The 21,288-nt window shown below is 38.5% G+C and overlaps 1 protein-coding gene across 1 annotated transcript in view; it reads left to right on the forward strand.

Moving 5' to 3' along the window:
• The window catches only part of LOC136257788 (uncharacterized), a 40,631-nt gene that overhangs the window by 3,357 nt on the left and 15,986 nt on the right, over positions 1-21,288 (forward strand). Inside the window, exons 3-10 of the mRNA XM_066051100.1 lie at positions 1,169-1,933; positions 2,627-2,735; positions 8,721-8,893; positions 8,950-9,085; positions 9,137-9,340; positions 9,656-9,781; positions 9,825-9,971; positions 20,882-21,040. Of these exons, the coding sequence (XP_065907172.1) occupies positions 1,169-1,933; positions 2,627-2,735; positions 8,721-8,893; positions 8,950-9,085; positions 9,137-9,340; positions 9,656-9,781; positions 9,825-9,971; positions 20,882-21,040 (1,819 nt within the window). The remainder of the gene's footprint in view (positions 1-1,168; positions 1,934-2,626; positions 2,736-8,720; positions 8,894-8,949; positions 9,086-9,136; positions 9,341-9,655; positions 9,782-9,824; positions 9,972-20,881; positions 21,041-21,288) is intronic.

Here is a 21,288-nt window from a genome sequence, read left to right on the forward strand (position 1 = left end):
CCAATGTGGCATACTCCTGGCAGTCAAGATATTTATCATTGTGAATTTACAAGCAGCCCTAGACCAGGGTCTTATTAGAAATTAAATATTTATCAAATTACAGAATTGGCTAAAATAGCACATAAATGTCATTCATGTCATAGGCAGGAGACTAAATTATGCAAGCTGATCGAAGAAACAGCAAAAATGTGGCAAGGTCACACAATGACAATCCACTGATTTACGTACAGTCCCACCTCAAAGCAGCTAGCTATACACTAACAGCTGGTGACCTTCTATGTGCCTAGTAAAGATTCTTCCAGCTGAACAGCATGTGACCTCTTGCTATGTATTTACAGCACTTCAATATTGTCTATCATATGGTACAAATAGAACCACTTTAATGATGCCATGCATGGATACATACAGCGGTTTTCTTTCTATCACATAAGGGTGTCTCAAGTATCTTGATGACTGCACATTATTTTTTAGTGAGTGTTCCACCAATGACTTCTTAAATAACATGAGGCAAGAATTGGGGTGCCACAATGCAAGGTATAATTATTCAATTGTCACTAACTGCTAAAAGCAAGAGTAAATAGTAATGGAGAAAGTGCCTAACTCCATATGTCACAAGTCTTTCTGGATATTATAGTAAATTACCCTTGTGATATAAGTGCTGATTGAGTGAGTAACACTTTAGGAGGTGGTGACTTTTAGTAGCCTTAGTGTATGCAAGCCAAAGCATGTTAACACCCTTCCTGTAAATTCAAGGGAAGCCTGTGGATTGTGGCTGTAATTTTGATGGCCCATACTGGGAGTATGCTGTAGTACAAATATATGCAGGTTATGTATAATAGACTTGATCATTACTCCATGATATGTGAGTGGGCCTGCAAAAATAAAGCATGTGGGAACTACACCCAGTCACTTAATCGGTTAGTGAAATAGAATAAGAATATATATATATGCATTCTGTAACTTACTTTAATGTTTTACAAGTATTGGCCATAGTGTAAAGGCATAATAAGTCATTAACTTTTTTTGCTCACATGCCCTATTTTGCAGGCTTAGTCACATGGGGTAGGGTAAAAATACTACAGAAATAACAATTAATGCAGTAATTCAGCCAAGTGCTACATTTTATACATTGTGTATATTGGAGGAACATAATAAGATATACTTGTAGGTATTATATATGTACACATCACAGGCATATGAAAAATGGAGCAGTAAGCATTAACAACTCACCAAATGTGCTAGTGAGGAATTGTACATTTTACAACAACACTTCTGATGGTAGTGATATTAGAACATTCCAGACAAGTAGTGGAGGTCTCTCTATATCATACAATTCTGTAGCAGCAACTAGTGTTAACATTACTGTAACTGATTGTAAGTTTATTAATAATGTGGCTACAACTATCAATGGTTTAGACTATAGGACTTCACTTCAACAATCTTTCAGTCAAAATATTTTTGACAGCAGAGGTGGAGGCTTAGGAATTCTTGTTAACACTTCCAGTGTATTAAACTGTATAGTAAGTAACTCATCATTTAATAACAATATAGTTGGTCTTTTTGGTGGAGGGTTGTTCTGTGTAATTTTCACAGTATACAACAACCATACATACATCTTTGAAAACATTATGTTTGAGGGAAATAGAGCTACAAAATCTGGAGCCATGTTTTATGCAGTACGCTTTCAAGAAAATGATGAAGCAGTTTGTAGTATGGTTGCTTATAACTGTACATTTGTGGATAACACCGCTCAACAAGTCGGGGTTATCCAAATTCCAGTATTAAGAGGATTAACTAATTCTGTGACATTTAAGCAGTGCACTTTTGTCAACAATTCAGCTACAGAGATTTATGGCACTGTACAGATATTGGATGCGGCTCATAACGTCTATGTGGATAGGAGCAGTTTTATTCCTGTAGCATTTATTAACTGGTAAGTTACGCATGTAAAAATATAATGTATAAATGACTCTAATAGTACAGTTTGATGAGGCCTTTACGTATTGACTATGCTTGCAGTCAATAAAATTGATTCATTGTAGTGTGTGAAATTAATTTGCTGAAATGATTTACACTGATGCATCAACGGTGCGTGTGTAACACAAATATTTGATGAGGCAAATTTTTGACGAATTGCATTTTTATGAGTAAAATTTTGAGGAAATGGTCCAATAGTGTGCAATAAATGTAAAAAAAAATTTTGAAGTTGACAAATTGCAATACAAATTGCCAAATTCATTAAAATGTTCCCCTGTTAAACTTTTGCACTATATGGTAAGTCAGTGTTGATCCTGATTTATAAATCTTTCCAAATTGTTTTATGACCCACATGCAAATATGTGGCACAATTATGTTGAATGTGAGTGCGTTACACAAAGCTATGATTTGTCTGATCGAGTAGGAAAGTTGGCTCAATAAATCTGTCCTGCAGTTACGTATTACAACGGGATAAGATAGAGATAAGTATAGAGCTTGTACATTTTGTCTATTGCCCAAGCAGCAAGGTTGTGAAAGGGGTGCATTTGAAATTAATTTATTATGGCTATTAAATAAAAATGTAATTACGTATGTGTGGAGATGATAAATACATTGAAATAGTAATTAATTGTCCTGGTATATACATTAGCTTGTTTGACAGCAACTTTGGTGCAGGAGGTGCAGCTATCAGCATTGCTTATTTCAATGCAAGATTTGATAATGTCAGATTTAGAAACAACATAGGAACTGCTGTGCAAGTAAGTGTTACAGTTGTCAATGCCTGAACAATGTAGCTATGTGTTCAGTCTTTATGATTAAAATATGAAATTATGATTGGTGGCAAAGAAATGCTGCAGTGATGTCAGTACAGTTTTGATATTAACAGTCTCATATCATCATTATCATTAACATCATTGCAACCATTCATTGACCATTGTTGATTTTTAAACTTGACTTTTCAAAAAGTCAATATCATTATTCTTTTTACAACTTAGCTTAGCTGTTATGGAATAATAATATTGCAGGTCCTATTGGCCTGCCTACACAACTTTGTGATATAATTCATTAAGATGTATATCATGCTATGCAACCGAGGCCAAGTTTGTATATTATCATCCTTACATTTCAGTTTGTGCAGTGAACGTTTATCACCACCCTAAACAGTATCTGCACAAAAACAGCCAAAGCTGAGAAAAATGGTGCGATCTTAAAAAGTGGCCTGGTTGTAAAATCAAAGGTGGCGGCCAATAAATGGCTGCAATGATGTTAATGCTAATTAATACATTTTAACAATGCACACAGCCAATATTAGCATTAAAAGCCATTTGATAACTGCCATCTTAGACTTAACAGCTTTTTTCACCCAGGCCACTGTTAAGGTCACACCTCTTTTCAATGCTTGGCTGTTTGTGTGTGGATATTACTTGTTTTCAGCCTATAGTTGGCCTTGATACTTCCTTTTTTATTTTTTCTGTTTTAGTACAGGAACTGTCGAAGACTGCATGGCTATATGCAACTATTTACAAAGAGCCAAATTTTGAAGGTTTGTATATCAAATGAAAGCTGGCTAGATTCAACTCAAATTAGAAATGGCAGATGGTGCCTACATTTTCACAGCAGAATCGTTAATTACCGTTGAAGCACTGTGGAGCTACGGATACATGAAATGGATTTTTTTGGTTCTTTAAAACGAGTATGTTAACCACCTGCACCGGCTGTACTTGGCCACATGACACACTTGATATAGGCTATTTTCATAATTTTTGTAGTATTCTAGTAACGCAAACATTTGTTCTGAGCACAACGCATTTGTGACCAAATTTGATGCATAACAAGGCTTCATCACTCAGTGTAGGAGTACCCATTAGTTTCAAATTTCTACTTGGTGTTTTACAATGCTATACAAGAATTGTGTGAAAGTTTTAGGCAAATAGGTATAGCTAGTCAACTTACAGTTAGTTAAAGTCAGAAAATTGGATGCGTGTGTAAGCCTTGTTTTGTCAAATTCAGTCACATATAAAATTTCCACTGATAGATTTACGAATTACCATTCTAGTGTACTAAACCAGAACTATTTATAAAGTAGAAATTAAGTGAGGTGAGCAAATGACAGCAGTGGCAAAGTGTAAAGGGTTTGGGTATTAGAGGGGTAATTACCAATGTAAGAAAATTGACATCTTCAAAATAATTTGCTAACTGCTGTTACATGTTGTCTCCCCCACTTGAATACAGCTTCAGTGGCATTAAATTCTATTGCCTTCTTGGAGTCAATGTAAATTGATTGAAATATCTGCGAATCATGAAATTATGAACTGTAACTCCCGGAAATGATAATCTTTTATCACAATACTGCACTTCAACCTTCACACTGTGAGCAAGACTTCACAAAAAAGTACTGGTGGTTTGATTGGTGAAGCATGATAACTGTCACTGCATCATTTAGACAGGATTTTAGGGTTCAAAATTGGGTTTTCGTCTAGAAAATGAATTGAATGATAGCCAAAACTTCCTCAAACCACAATAGTAGTCACCCATCAGCAAAGAAGTTATGTACCAAGTATGGCTAACTTCTGAGATTTCACAATCTGAGTGATCCCATTATTGAGCAAAAATTGACCAAAACGGCATCTTTTTCATCACTTGCTCTCTCAACAACTTAAACCATAATTTTTAGGCTTTAGATCCATCATAATAATAGTTAGCACCAATATTTTTGTAGAATCTCACTGCAGAAATTGTAGAAAATAAACTTTCTGCCTGTTTATACTGCAGATCGTGGATCACTTCAGTGCAATCCAGATTGATTTTTGAGCCCCATTTATACTACGAAGGCCGAGCCTGCTCCAATCTGTAAAAAAAACTTAAACCCACAATCATAACACAACATAACAATTTTACAAATTTGGTGAATACTCTATTACAGTCAGTGAATACAGTTATTATGGATTTTGTTACTATATAGAGCATTTCAAGAATATACTTTTAAGCAGAAACGCTAAGCACAGTGCTATATGCACCATAGGGACTAATAAACTTCTTTAATAATGCATCACATTCTAAGAGTCAAGTGTTGGTGTGAATATAGTCTATTGTGGGACTTTACAAGCAAAGTTGTTAAGCAAAGACTTATCCTGTGGATCCAGTCCTTGTACTCAGTTGGGTTCTCGTACCATCTCTCTGTGTCAGTTTCAACGTGAAGCAAGCAAGGCCTCTGCTAAGAATTGGAAGGCCACTATCCATTACTTGGATCAACCACTTAGCCAATTTCCAACCATTCCTGGAAAGCAGTACTGCCACTTTGTTGCTCTGGTGGATAATCTGACTCACTCCCCTTCTCCTGCTTAATTCCCCTGGTGAGGTGGAGAATTCTTTTTCAAGAACACTTTTCCCTACTCCTTATGAGTCCCCTCATCCTCCTGACTTATCAACTCGTCCTACTACTCTAGAGTCAACCTATCCTCTTGAGCTTATGGGTTTTCCTCCTGTTACTGAGCCAAATTTTACCTTGGGTATAAAGGATGCAGCTAGTTTTGTGATAATATGAATACAGCCAACAAAGAGGTGACTCAGTGGCCAAGAAATGACCCCTTGTGGCTCTGCTGGTAATTCCTTTGTGTGTGACCTTGCCAGATTGTTTTGTGCAGTAGGTCAGGGCTCTGCCCTGGAGTTCATTGTTTTTAAGGTTGTGTTTGTGGCAAGCTCACTATTGTTACAACATACATGTCCTCGCACTAAACCAACTGATAATGTAAAGAGATTGGGGCAACGTCTAGCTTTTTGAAAGAATCAAGATACTTCTGAACTTCTGCATGAGGGAAGAACAATCCAAGCCCATCTTGAGTCTAAACATGTTACCTGGAAGAATGATCAATCATCTTATGTATTTGCAAAGTTGATGCTTGAGGGAAAGACAAAGACAACTCTACAACCCTTGGCTGGTAAGCACAATGGTGGGGTGTTGAACTTGGATGATAGGGCTGATTCTGACCCCCATGCCCATGATGTTCTCAAATCTGATTACCCTCCTGCTCAACCATTTTATTTGAACTGTTTGTTACCTAACTGGGACAATCCTCCTGTATCCACCCTGTTGTGTTCGATGCTTTAGATGGTTGTGTTATTCGTTTTGCAGCTCTGCAAGCAACTGGTGCTACTGGTCCTTGGGGTAGGGGTCCGGGAATTATGCCTACATAACTTTGAGCATAATGATAGGGTAAAAGAATTGAGAATTATTCTGGCATTTTGAAGTGATACAATTGGCATAAAATGCAATTTCGCATAAGTTAAGATCGAGATACTCTAATAGAGCAGTCACTTACTCTAATAGAACAGTCAGCGGAATAATCTTTACTCTATTGCAATAGTGACTAAGCATCTTAGCAGCTAAAAGCTAATTTCCTGGGTAATAGAACAACATAATTACCATACAAAAATCCTGCTAAACATGATAATTTGCAGAAGTTGAACATTTAAAAAAATAAAAATTGGGAATAATTTTGAGAATACTGAGTACATTTTGGGAATAATACTAGCATAATGATAACTTTTTTGGAGAAATTCGAAATAGAATAATGATGAAACTTTGGAGCATAATTCCCTGAGGCCTACCTTGGGGAATGAATGCCTGCTGCTGGAGATGACTCTGCACCGCCTTCCATTCGGCATCAAGTGATTTGTGTATTGCTATTGTTTTGTTTGCTAGATGCATTTATTCAATTTTTGTCACCCCAGATATTCTTGCCGCCTTTGCCTGTCATCTGATTGCTCTAGACAAGCAGCCTGGTGTTTGGCCCATTGATGTGTGTGTGTGTGAGGTGTTTGGTGGCCAAGGTAGTTCTTTCTATCATTACAGAAGATATCATGGCGGCTGCAGGTCCTTTGCAACTTTGTGCTGGACAAACGGCTGGTGTGGAGACTGCTATCCATTTGTTGCTTGAGTGTTTGTTTGTGGTGACTGTGATGCCATCCAGATAGTTGATGCAAGTATTGCTGAATAGAGCAGTGGCCTTGCACAATGTGAGACTACTCCTTTTGCGACTACAGTAAATATAGATAGTCGCAAAAGGAGGACAAATCTGTCTCACATTGTGCAAGGCCACTGCTCTATTCAGCAATACTTGCATCAACCATCTGGATGGCATCACAAAGGCATAGCTAAGGGTCACCTTATGTAGTACCTTCTTAAGAACAAGTAGGGAATATCCATATTATGTATGCCCTGACAACCATTCACTTGATGCAGCAATTACCATCAGGAGTTGAACAAATTTGGTATGCTGATGATGCTTCTGCTTGTGGGAAGATAGGTGCTTTGCGTAAGTGGTCGGACCGCCTTTTTAGTTAGGTATTTCTTTAGGGTACTTTGTCATTTGCTGATTATGAAGGATCACTTGATTCAGGACTCTATTTCTTCCTTCAGTGAGTCTGGTATCAGAGTTACCGGTGATGGCCATTCTACCATAGGTTTAAAGAGTTACATACAATCTTTTGTTGCTGACAAGGTCAAAGGCTGATCTAAAGAGATTACGGTTTTGGCTAGATTTGCAGAGAGTCAGGTCCATGCTGCTTACTATGTTATATATTACACATGGTTTGTCAAGCCATTAGATGTTTGTTTCTTGGACTGTCCTATTTGACAGTGTGATCTTTCAACCTATCAAGGACATAATTCGCCAACATTTTATCCCTACCTTATCAGGCTGTCCACCACCTTGGGACAATTTACGACAATTGTTTGCTCTTTCTACTTGTTGGGAAGGCCAGGGTATTTTTCCAACTATCACAGATAACAGTGAGTTAGCTGCTTCACATCGTATTGCTGAGTCTCTTTGTTTGTGTATTCATGACCATTCTAAGAGCTTTATTGAAGCTCTTTCTTTCCAACAATTTAGAAAATGTTCTGTGTGCAAAGCAAAGTTAGAAACTTACTCTAAATAATTAAATAGTTCTTCTGAATTGTGCCAGCAGTTGAAACCCACACTACAGCATGCAGTAGAACTAGCATCTGTGAAATAGGTTTTGGATTGGCTTTCAACTCTCCCCTTGAATGAGCATGGTTTTGCTCTACACAAGTCCACCTTCCAGGATTCCTTGGCCTTGTTTGCGGTATCTCCATACTTCAACTCTTTGTACTTGCGGGGTTCCCTTCTCTGTGGATCATGTGCTCTCTTGTCTGAGGGGGAATTACCTTCCCTTCACCACAATGAGATAAGGGACCTCACTACTACTTTTTGACAGAGGAGTGCTCCCTGTTGTGTACTGAACCAGAACTGCATCCTGTTCACAATCCTGATGAGTTCCAACTTTCCACCTCAAATACTCAAGAAGGGGCTTGCTTGAACATTGCCATGAATGGTTTTGGGGTAGTCATTCTGAGAGATGTTTTGTGAATGTTTGTGTTTGTAATCCTGCCGTTGTCGAGGTACACTTGTCTGAAGGCATCAGTCAGTTACTTAGTCAGTCAATTACTCAGTCAGTCAGTCAGTAGAAAATTCCGTTAAATGATAAATTCTGTAGCAACTTGTTGAAAGCATTTCTAGTTGATCTGAAAACTTGTTTGGGCTTAGTTTTTCCTAACAAATACTGCCTCAGCGTCGTCAGGGAAAATTGAGACTGGTTTTAGGGTAATGCTATTTCGTGGACCATGCCTACTCCTTTGTGGTCCCTACTATACAGTACTATCATACTTTATGATTGATGCTTGGTTTTAAGATGTAGCATAATATCAACTTGATTTTCTTCAGGTGATTTCTGGAAAGGTTTTTGTTGAAGGAAATATTACATATGATGGAAACAATGCCATAACAGATGCCAGTAAAGGCATTGTCAATGAGGGTGGTGCATTGCATCTCTACTCCTTCAGTCAAATCCAACTTCATAATGGAACACATGTTAAATTTATTAACAATACTGGCAGGTATCATACATGTATGTGATGTTGTATTGAGTTATGTAAAGATTATTTTAATGTAGAGTTGGTGCATCTGTTGTGGTAGACGCTGACCTTCCGTCTACTCCAAGTGTTTTCAGAAACACTCTCACTCACTCTTTATGCTTTTTGCAGTATTCAGATTCATCTGTACCTTTTGATTCTTTAAACCCTGACCAGGTGTGTATACCACAAATTATTATCATGTATTTGTAGTATGTATCAACATAGACTTCCATTAACTTCATGGACAATACAGCTGTTGTTGGAAGTGATGTATACACAAAAGTAGAACTCTGCCCATGGCTCCCACCTTTCTTTAACCATAATAGTACTAATATACTGGGGCCACTGTTTATCACATATGACAGTTATAAAATGAGCAGTTCACCATTGCTAACTCCTACTGACACAATCAAACTACTGAATAAGTCTGTAAGTTGCCACAGTTACTGTACCTGCGGGGTATTACTTTCTCATGTATATGTGACTGGGCCTGCGAAAACAGGGCATGTGGGCACAAACTATACACCATCACACTACAGGTCGTATCTCAGTATTAGAACAGAATATTTGCATTTTGTAACTTGCATCGTACAGCCAATTAAATGCTTACCAAGAGCTGAAAATTACATTGCCATAGCATAGTGGCATAAAACGTTATGAGTGATAGAAAATTGAAAAAGTAGGAAAAAATCATGTGCCCACATGCCCTATTTTCGCAGGCCCAGTCACATATACTTATTGTAGGTAAGTGCTTATCCTGGTGAAAGCTTTGAGGTGTTGATGATACCGAAGGATGAATTAAATCAAACTACATTGGGAATAGTAACTTTTGAAAGCAACATGAAAAGAAGTCCAGATGTCAAAGACACTGTATGCAATATTATAAGGTCCATGCTTTATATTATATATTTAGGGTCCTTACATCTTAATCAACCCTACAGCTAGGGTGCTATTTCCACAAAGTTTGAAATTTAATGTCACATACAGTTTGGGATCAATAGATGATGTTTCAAAAGTCAACATGACATTTCCTATTAGAGTCAATGTATTCCAGTCACCTGTAAGTTCATTTATACTTGTATATACCACCCACTTGCACCTACAGCTACAATAGTAGCTGCAATGGATTTGATGAACTGCATTTCAGCTAATTTATCCACTGAGCTTTATGATCAATATAATATAGGTATGGCCGCTGCTATTTACAATTGATTATAAAAGTAGCTACAATTGCTACTTGATCACATATGATATTACACAGAGTCTTTTGAGAGCAATTAAATGAGAAAATCTGTGATAATATATAAGTACAGTAAATCACAAGTTGCAGTGTAGACTATAGTTACTCACACGCGCATTAAGAATGCAATTATCAATAGTTATTGTCTTACAGTCTGATTCAGTTGTGCCTGACTGTTCTATTAGAGTCTGCGGTATCAAGACACACGGTAGTGTGTCGTGCGGCCCAAGAAGCCGGCGTGCCACCCGTGAGTATATTAACAGGAAGAAAGAAAACGCAATTTTCACACCTATGTAGCTCTGTGATCCCTTATCCGATTGGAACCAAATTTGCTAGAGAGGTGCCGGCCAGCAAGGGGAGTCTACACACCAAATTTGAAGAAAATCGCTCCAGCCATTTCCGAGATACGAGCGAACAAAATGTCGTTTTAATTTCTTCGATTTTTTCTTCTACCTGTTCTTCATTTCGCATATTTTGCAAAATCCGCCATAAAACACGAATACGTACTCGGATCGGGCTGAAATTTGGCACACTTAAAGGGCTCATTAAGGCGGATCTCTGTACCAACTTTGGTAGGAATCCGATGAACATTCACGGAGTTATGACCGATTATTTGCGTAAAATAAGGTCGAAGGTCTGTCACGCCTACAGGGTAAACTCCTTTGAGGAATCAGTTGAAAATTGCTATGTAGATGGAGCAACCATCGTAGGAGTGCCTTTTTGTGGTTTGAAAGGAATTGAGATAAAGACCACGGAGATATGACACAAAACCCGACCTGTGTCAAAATTACGCGATCGATTTTTATGAATAAAAGTACTATTAGTTTTCGTGTCTATCAGGCAAACCGCTTAGAGCAATGAGCTGAAAATCAGTATGTAGCTGGAATAATCATCATAGAAAGTCCTTGCAGTAGTACAGAAGAATCGGATTACAAACCAATGAGTTATGATTCGAAAGGCAACTACGTGCAGCAAATGCGAGATCGAGATACTCTAATAGAACAGTCACCCTAATAAAGCATTCAGCTGCATGTATAATTTACACAGTTATATTACATTGCAAGTTATTCTGTAGGGAATTCAGCTACAAACAAGTCACCCTGTAGTCAGATCAGCTAGAAGAAGGTACCTAATAGAGAGTTCAGCTACAAAGAAGCCATCATGTAGAGAGTTCAGCTCAAATAAATCACCCTGTAGAGAATTCAGCTACAAACAAATTGCCCTGTAGAGAGATCAGCTAGAAGAAGTTACCTTGTAGAGAGTTCAGTTACAAAGAAACAATCATGCAAAGAGTTTAGCTGCAAACAAATCACCCAGTAGAAAGTTCCGCTATGAACAGATCACACTATAGAGAGTTCAGTTAAGAAAAAGTAATCCTGTAGAGAGATCAGCTAGAAGTATCACCTTGTAGAAAGTTCAGCTACAAACAAATCATCTGTAGAGAGTTCAGCTACAAACAAATCACCCTGCAGAGAGATCAGCTAGAAGAAGTCACCTTGTAGAGAGTTCAGCTATAAAGAAACCACCATGTAGAAAGTTCAGCTGCAAACAAATCCCCTGTAGAGAGTTCAGCTAGAAACAAGTCACCCTGTAGAGAGATCAGCTAGAAACAAGTCATCCTGTAGAGAGTTCAGCTAGAAGAAGTCACATTGTAGAGAGTTCAGCTACAAAGAAACTACCATGTAGAGAGTTCAGCTGCAAACAAATCACCCTGTAGAGAACTCAGCTACGAACAAATCGCCCTGTAGAAAGATCAGCTAGAAGAAGTTACTATGTAGGGAGTTCAGCTACGAACTGATCACCCTGTAGAGAGTTCAGCTACAAACTAATCACCCTGTAGAGAGTTCAGTTACAAAGAAACCACCATGTAGAGAGTTCAGCTGCAAAAAAATCAATCACTCTGTAGAGAGTTCAGCTAGAAGAAGTCACCTTGTAGAGAGTTCAGCTGCAAATAAATCACCCTGTAGAGAATTCAGCTACAAACAAATCACCCTGTAGAAAGATCAGCTAGAAGAAGTTACATTGTAGAGAGTTCAGCTACAAAGAAACCACCATGTAGAGTGTTCAGCTGCAAACAAATCACCTGTAGAGAGTTCAGCTAGAAACAAGTCACCTTGTAGAGACATCAGCTAGAAACAAGTCACCCTGTAGAGAATTCAGCTAGAAGAAGTCACATTGTAGAGAGTTCAGCTACAAAGAAACTACCATGTAGAGAGTTCAGCTGCAAACAAACACCCTGTAGAGAACTCAGCTACAAACAAATCACCCTGTAGAGAGTTCAGCTAGAAGAAGTCACCTATTAGAGAGTTCAGCTACAAAGCAACCACCATGTAGAGAGTTCAGCTGCAAAAAAAATCAATCACTCTGTAGAGAGTTCAGCTAGAAGAAGTCACCTTGTAGAGAGTTCAGCTGCAAATAAATCACCCTGTAGAGAATTCAGCTACAAACAAATCACCCTGTAGCAAGATCAGCTAGAAGTTACCTTGTAGAGAGTTCAGCTACAAAGAAACCACCATGTAGAGAGTTCAGCTGCAAACAAATCACCTGTAGAGAGTTCAGCTAGAAACAAGTCACCCTGTAGAGAGATCATCTAGAAGAAGTCACCATGTAGAGAGTTCAGCTACAAAGAAACCGCCATGTAGAGAGTTCAGCTGCAAACAAGTCAGCCTGTACAGAGTTCAGATACAAAAAATCACAAATCAGCTGGAAACAAGTCGCATTGTAGAGAGATCAGGTAGTATAAGTTACCTTGTAGAGAGTTCAGCTACAAAGAAACCACCATGTAGAGAGTTTAGCTGTAAACAAATCACCCAGTAGAAAGTTCAGCTATGAACAGATCACCCTGTTGAGAGTTCAGTTAGAAACAAGTCATCCTGTAGAGAGATCACCTAGAAGGATCACCTTGTAGAGAGTTCAGCTACAAACAAATCACCTGTAGAGAGTTCAGCTACAAACAAATCGCCCTGTAGATAGATCAGCTAGAAGAAGTTACCTTGTGGGGAGTTCAGCTACAAAGAAATCACCCTGTAGAGAGTTCAGCTACAAAGAAATCATCATGTAGAGAGTTCAGCTGCAAACAAGTCATCCTGTAGAGAGTTCAGCTATGAAAAGATCACACTGTAGAGAGTTCAGCTAGAAGAAGTCACTTTTTAGAGAGTTCAGCTACAAAGCAACCACCATGTAGAGAGTTCAGCTGCAAACACATCACCCTGTAGAGAATTCAGCTACAAACAAATCGTCCTGTAGAGAGACCAGCTAGAAACAAGTCACCCTGTAGACAGATCAGCTAGAAGAAGTTACCTTGTAGAGAGTTCAGCTGCAAACAAATCACCCTGTAGAGAATTCAACTACAAACAGATAACCCTGCAGAGAGTTCAGCTAGAGTCAAGTCACCCTGTAGAGAGAATCCTGTAAAGAGTTCATCTACGTACAAGCAGATCACCCTGTAGAGATTTCAGCTACATTTCAAGTCACCCAGTAGAGAGATCAGCTGCAAATTATCCTGTGGGGATTAATTGACATGTAATAAATATATGTTCTCTTTTTATATTATGAACTCTTGATATATGCATTATATATATAATTTGTACATTTACTGATAAAATCAGAATGAGGTAAAGTGTTTATAAAATCTGCTTCATCTTTCTTTTTCCTGTGGTAAAGAAAAATATATAGGTTAAAAAGCCCCAAAGCTGGCCATAGGCCATCTTTGGGGTATACAAATACAAAAAGAAGTGAAATCTAATCAAAAACAGCCAAGCTGTAAAAAAAGGAGTGCGGCCCTTGAAAAGGCTATGGTGAAAAAAGATGTGAAATCCAAGGTGGCGGCCAAGAAATGGCTGTGATGGTAGGTTAATGGTAAAAAATTTAATAACGACAATTCAGGTGAATTTTGTGCCAATTGACCAAGCGGCACCAAATTCACCTGAATTGTTGTTATTAAAATTTTTACCATTAACCTACCATCACAGCCATTTCTTGGCCGCCACCTTGGATTTCACATCTTTTTTCACCATAGCCTTTTCAAGGGCCGCACTCCTTTTTTTACAGCTTGGCTGTTTTGATTAAATTAGAATATCTTAAATCATATGAAGTATAAGATCTTAGATTCATGGTTGCTTCAGCTCTTCTATATTAAAATGTATTCTGTGCATAATTCGAGACACAATGTGATAGTAAAGATTAAAAATTTTGGAGCAGCCTTGCAATAGCTATCATTTGAGTAATGGCAAAAAAACTGTGAATAACTGTGAATTAAGACACACGGTAATGTGTCGAGCGGCCCAAGAAGCCGGTGTGCCACACCGTGAGCATGTTAACAGGAAGAAAGTAAACACCTTTGTAGCTCCGTGATCCCTTACCCAATTGCAACCAAATTTGCTGCAGAAGTACCCGCTCGGTAGGGAAGTCTACATACAAACTTTGAAGAAAATCGCATAAGTTATTTCCGAGATACGAACGACCAAAATTTCGTTTATTTTTTCTTCGTTTTTTCCTTCTACTTCTTTTCGCACACTTTGCAAAATTCGCCATAAAACACGAATGCGTGCTCCAATCGGGCTGAAATTTGGCGCACTTAAAGGGCTCAGTATAGCGGATTTCAGTACCACGTTTGGTAGGAATCCGATGAACATTCACGGAGTTATTACCGATTATTCGTGTAAAATATGGTCGAAGGTCTGTCACGCCCACAGGGTAAACCCCTCTAAGGAATGAGCTGAAAATTGCTATGTAGATGGAGTAACTATCGTAGGAGTGCTTTTTTGTGGTTTGAAAGGAATCCAGATAAAGGCCATGGAGATACGACACAAATCCCAACCTGTGTCACAATTACGCGATCGACTTTATGAATACAAAAAATATTACCGTAATTTCGTGCAAAAAAATTTCAGGATAAAATTTTTGTGTAAAAATATTTTCGTATGATTTATGTGAATCACTGCTCTATTAGAGTAGTTCGATCTTGTGTAAAAATTTTCATGCAAGAAATTTTCGTACAAATTTTGTATACGAAAATTTAATATTTACTACGAAAAAAAGTAAAAGTACGGTAGTTTTCACGCCTATCAGGCAAACCGCTTAGATCAATGAGCTGAAACTCGGTGTGTAGAGCTGGAATAATCATCATAGAATGTCCTTGCAGTAGTACAGAAAAATTGGATATCAAATCACTGGGTTATGATTCGAAAGCCAACTACGTGTAGCATATGCGAGATCGAGATACTCTAATAGAACAGTCACCGTAATAGAGCATTCAGCTACGTTTATAACTTACTCCATTATAGAATTATATTATTATTAACACTTTACAGTGACCAGCACTGAAGGTCTACAACAACATGTGCTGCAGCCTTAGGATTACCTAACCTAGTTTCAAGGACTTAGACTTAATGACTTATACAGTAGCTGGAAAGGTGTAACAGTATTACATGCGTAGGGAGTTCAGATACAAACAGTTAATCTTATAGATAATTCAGCTACAACCAAGTCATCCTGTAGAGAGTTTAGCTACAAATATAGCTATGAACAGTTCGCCCCAGAAAGTTCAGCTAGAAACAATTCACCCTGTAAAGAGATCAACTAGAAACAAGTCACCCTGTAGAGAGGTCAGCTAGAAGAAGTTACCTTGTAGAGGGTTCAGCTACAAAGAAACCACCATGTAGAGAGTTCAGCTGCAAACAAATCACCCTGTAGAGAGCTCAGCTATGAACAGATTACCCTGTAGGGAGTTCAGCTACAAAGAAGAAGTCATCCTGTAGAGAGATCAGCTGGAAGAAGTTAACTTGTAGAGAGTTCAGCTACAAAGAATTCGAAAGCACCCAGTAGAGAGTTCAATCACCCAATAGAGGTTCAGCTAGAAACAAGTCACCCTGTAGAGAGATCAACTATAAACAAATCACCCTGTAGAAGGATCAGCTACAAACAAGTTACCCTATAGAAAGATCAGCTACAAACAAATCACCCTGTAGAAATATGTGCTAGAAACAGATCACCATGTAGAGAGTTCAGCTTGAAACAAGTCACCCTGAAAAGAGTTCAAACTACAAACAATGAGAGCTTCAACCACAGTTCAGTTATTTAAGAAATAACCTTATTACATATGTGATATCATTCAGTGTAAAATATACAAATATTTAATCAGACAAAAAGGTATACACATAATTGCTTTTGGCTTTTGTTCCACAATTCCTACAGTGAAGAAAAAAAAAACATATTAAAAGGAAGCACCAAAGCCAGTTGATGGCTGGCTTTGTGGCTTGCAGTACAAAAAGAAGTAATACCTAAACCAAAACAGCCAAGCTGTAAAAAAAGAGTGCGGCCCCCAGGATGAAAAAAGATGTGAAATCCAAGGTGGCGACCAAGAAATGGCTGTGAAGGTAGGTTAATGGCAAAAAATTTAATAATGACAATTCAGGTGAATTTGGTGCCAAATCCTAGTGAAACGTGGAGGAGGCAACTCAAATTCAGCTGAATTGTCATTATTAAATTTTTTGCCATTAACCTACCATCACAGCCATTTCTTGGCTGCCACCTTGGATTTCAAATCTTTTCACCCTGGCCTTTTTGGGGGCCGTACTCTTTTTTTTTTTTTTTTTTTTTTTTTTTTTTACAGCTTGGCTGTTTTGGTTTAGATTATCTTTGCCTGGCCTAAGTTGATACTCAAGTTAAGGCCACACAAAGTCAATTATATGTTTCTGGTCCCCGTGCGGGTCATTTTTAAACCAGTCGCGCGCCCAGCCGGCTGTGTGCGCGCACCTGTTTACTGAATTTGTTTTTTGTAAAAACGTGTGTCTGTACCTAGGCGACTCTTCTTAAGTGGTTTTCCCTTTCTGTTTATAGATAGTTACCGGCCACCTTTAAAAACAATGGTGAAGGCCTCATAAGCTTCCAGAGATAGCGTCTCCTTCGAGGAAAGAGGGGGGCGTGCCCTCTCTCTTACGCGAACAAAAAATGCAGGGCATCCTCGAGGCTTTCTCTAAGAAGTTTGTGTAAAATAATACGATAGAAAGGCTATAAAACAGTTAAGAAGATAGCTCTGTACGTTATTTGTGGTTCAAAGCGTTTTTTTTTCTGGTTATGCTTTCCAAGATGCTTCCTTAGCATGACGCGATCGATCGATTGTAAATGGGCGTGTTTGCTGCTATATCCTCAGTTTATTTTTCATAGAGTTTATCAGCTTGTACCTTCTTTTGTGATTCCTCAAATTTAAACTTTTTACATCATTAATACTAAACATTACAGTGCAGTTGGTAGCTATGTATGTATTAATCATTTGTAAAAAAAAAAAAAAAAAAAAAAAAAAAAAAAAGCCTGGTAACCTGGTCAATTTTTGCATCTGAGCTGGACCAGAAACATATAATTAACTTTGTGTGGCCTAATAGCATTAACCACTGTCAAGTTATGCATGGCTGGTGGCATCAGTTAGTTAGTTGAAGAGTAATTTTAATAATGCCCATAGAAGTTTGTTGGAAAGGTTTAGGGTCATTCTAAAGGTATTTTTGGACTTGATTATGCCTAATCCAGCACCACCAAGTTGGTTGGTATAAAAGAAAAATGAGGCTGGTTTTTGGGTGATGTATTAGGCAGGAAATGATCCCTTCTATATACAACAGCGTTGAAACCGGGTCACTACTGCTGACCCGGATGTCCCAGTGACCCGGTCCTCGGATAGCAATCCGGGTCAGACCGGGATTAATTAATGCCGAGGCGTGCGATAAGAGCTATGTTACTTTCGGGTAGTCTCGAGCGAGTGAGACTACGTTTTGAGCGTTCGATTCGTGTTGAGTAAACGAGTAGTTATTTATTTATTTATTTTTTTAAATTTATTTTCCAAAAATGTGCAGCCTCAGTTTGAGGATTAACGCACATATGAAACATGCATACAAAATGTTTTACAATATGATTGATTATGGGATTACTGATTGGTAGGGGAATGTAATAATAATTTCAGTTGGTACTTAAAAATTTGTAATGATTGTTGTTGGATTAGGTCAGGTGGGAGTGAATTCCACAGTCTAATTGATCTAGGGAAGAATGAATTACTGTACTGATTGGTCCTTGCATAGATATGATGAAATCTTTGATCATGTCCTCTGGTGTTAGAAGTAACAGGGATTAAATCAACTGGGGATATATCAATGAGATTGAGAACAATTTTGTAGAGGAGGGTGATACTAGATACTTGTCTGCGGTGTTCTAAGCTGGGAATGTTAAGGTCAATGAGCATGTTAGTTACGCTGCTGAAACGCGAGAAGTCAGCCATAATGAATCTGGCAGATTGCCTCTGTACTCGTTCAAGCCTATCAATGTCTCTTCTTATGTGAGGGGACCAGACAGGATTGGCGTATTCTAAGATTGGTCTTATCATGGCATTATAACATTTCAATTTGATTTGAGTTGGGCAGAACTTAAGATTTCTCTGTAGGAATGCTTTGACTGATAGAGCTTTGGATGTGATGTTAGTAATGTGTGTGGACCAAGACAAGTCATTGGTGATTGTAACTCCTAAATATTTAGTAGATGAAACTTCTTGGATAGAGATGTCATTAATGGTGTAGTTGTATGTGATCGGATTGTGTTTACGAGTGATTCTCATGAATACACTTTTATCAGGATTAAAAAACATACCAGATCTAGTGCCCCATTGTGATAAGGAGTTGAGATCATTTTGGAGTGATAAACAGTCGGATGTAGAGTGAATAACAGTATAAAGTATGGTATCGTCAGCATACAGACCAATGTTGGCATTGATTGATAATGGTAGGTCATTAATATAACATAAAAATAATAGAGGGGCTAAGATTGTTCCTTGGGGGACACCCGAGTTAACTGCATGTGACTCACTGGTTGAACCGTCAAGAGTTACTTGTTGATGCCTACCGATGAGGAAGTTTTGTAGCCATGTTAGTAGTTCCCCTCTAATACCATAGTAGGATAATTTGTTACATAAACGGTGATGGGGGACTTTATCAAATGCCTTAGATAGATCTAGAAAAATGATGTCAATTTGAAAGCCAGAGTCAAGAGATTTAGAAATGTTGTTTACGGTAGTAATAAGTTGTGATTCACATGATCTTCTAGGTCGGAAACCATGTTGTTGGTCGCAGAGGATATTTATTGATTCTAGGTGAGAGAAGAGATGAGTGTGAATTAGGCGCTCCATGATCTTGCAGCTGATACTGGTTAGCGATATTGGTCTGTAATTGGATGCAAGTGTTTTGTCTCCTTTTTTTAATGTCATAACTAAGCCGGTAAGTTTATAATTTAAAATCAGTCAGTGGGGTTGGTTCCACGTAGCTACTGTGAGTTTACAGACAGCAATTGGGTGTGGCTTCGTCCATATCTAGTATTATAATTTCCCGATATATTAAAGTAGGTGTGGCTCACAAAAGTACTTATCCTGTCACAAGATCTAGACTAGACTATATACAACTCATACAATAATGGATTAGTGGGCGTGGCACCACATTAGCTTGCAGACAGCAACGGATACAGTTTTGAGCTACAGATTGCACTTACTAATAAATGGGCATGGATGAGCGTAGGTTTGTAACGCAATAAGTGGGCGTGGCTCACGAAAGAGCTACGTGACTAGCATTTATAAATTTCCACGTCGTCAAACGAACAATTTCGTTTCTCCAGTCCGGGTTAGACCCGGATAATTTATCAATAACCGGGTCGGACCGGGATGACCCGGAGAAAATGTGACCCGGATGACCTGACCCGGTTTCAACGTTGATATACAATACTATGATTATAGATGTAGGTGTAGATGCATGACCTCCCTTGTTTCATTGCTGTTTACTTCTATGATCCCTATATACTCAAATGTAAATATACTATTTATTACATTAGCTGTTGCTAGTCCATGACCTATAATATGTGAAAAATATGTGACCAGATTTTACAAAACCGATCCAAATCACACATCAGGCAAAATCAAACTAACACCTCCATTGGATAGCTACACTATTGTACTAGTAGTTTTGACCACTCAAACTACTCGAGGTTGGTTTTAACAAACGTCTTTTCTGGGTGGTGTGTAGAGCTCGAGTGGCGGCTTTAAGCTTTGTGAAGGACCTGGCTTGGCAAGAACCAGTGGTTTACTGGTGGACAGCCTGATAATGTTGGCCAGACGTTTTTCTGTAGATTTTGCTACATATCAGCCACTAAGGAGCCAGCACAGCCATGTAATCTCGTCTCTGGACTCCAATCGTAGTCTGCCTCCATTTTGAGGTCTAACCCTTGCCCACCCCGCCGCCCTCCACCTCCCACCTGCCACCCTCCACCCGCCACCTGCCACCCACCACCCTCCACCCGCCACCCGCCACCCTCCACCCGCCACCCTCCACCTGCCACCCTCCACCCTCCACCCCTTTGTGAGCACTCGTGATACTACTTCACTCTTCCAACTGCTCAGATTTTCTATCTTATTTGGCAGGTAACTCTACAAGCAGCTACAAGTACTGGAAGTGGCCTGAAAAGTAATAGATTGATGCATCTTTTGTGTAAATTTCATACGCGTGTTGCTATCCTTGGAGAGTTATGCTGGCTTGAATTCTTTAAAACCGTTTATCTCGAATCTTCTAGTGTGCGATTTGGATCGTTTTTCCAAAATCCAGTCACATATATGGTACAGGCTTGAATATGAACCTGTACAAACTGCATTGTAGAAATAGATGATTACGTTTTTATATAATATATAGGTGGTATTTTCTGTGTTACTCTAGGATAAATCACTGTACTTCCACCTAAATATCACTACCTGTCCTGCTGGTCATTCATTCCAGGCATTGAAGTCAGTGGGTGGATACGAGTGTACATGTAACAAAGACCATGATGTGAATATTGTTAATTGTGCACCAACTGAGAGGAGACTGATACTAAAGGTACCTGCTGGATTTATGTTGTATGATAACTGTTATGAGAAATTTGTTGGAACTTACAATTGTAAATAAAGTTATTATTTTTGTATACAGATGTAGAGTCTATGCATAGTAATTCCTTGAGTCTAAATTACTTACTAGAAATACTTATACACTTTTACTGTCCTCTTAGTCCATTTTCATGCTACGTATTTTCCCACATGGAAACCATGTGAAAATTAAATAAAAATTTATCATCACTGATACAAAGA

The sequence above is a fragment of the Dysidea avara genome, chromosome 6, assembly GCF_963678975.1.
Source record: "Dysidea avara chromosome 6, odDysAvar1.4, whole genome shotgun sequence".
In the NCBI taxonomy this organism is placed as follows: domain Eukaryota; kingdom Metazoa; phylum Porifera; class Demospongiae; order Dictyoceratida; family Dysideidae; genus Dysidea; species Dysidea avara.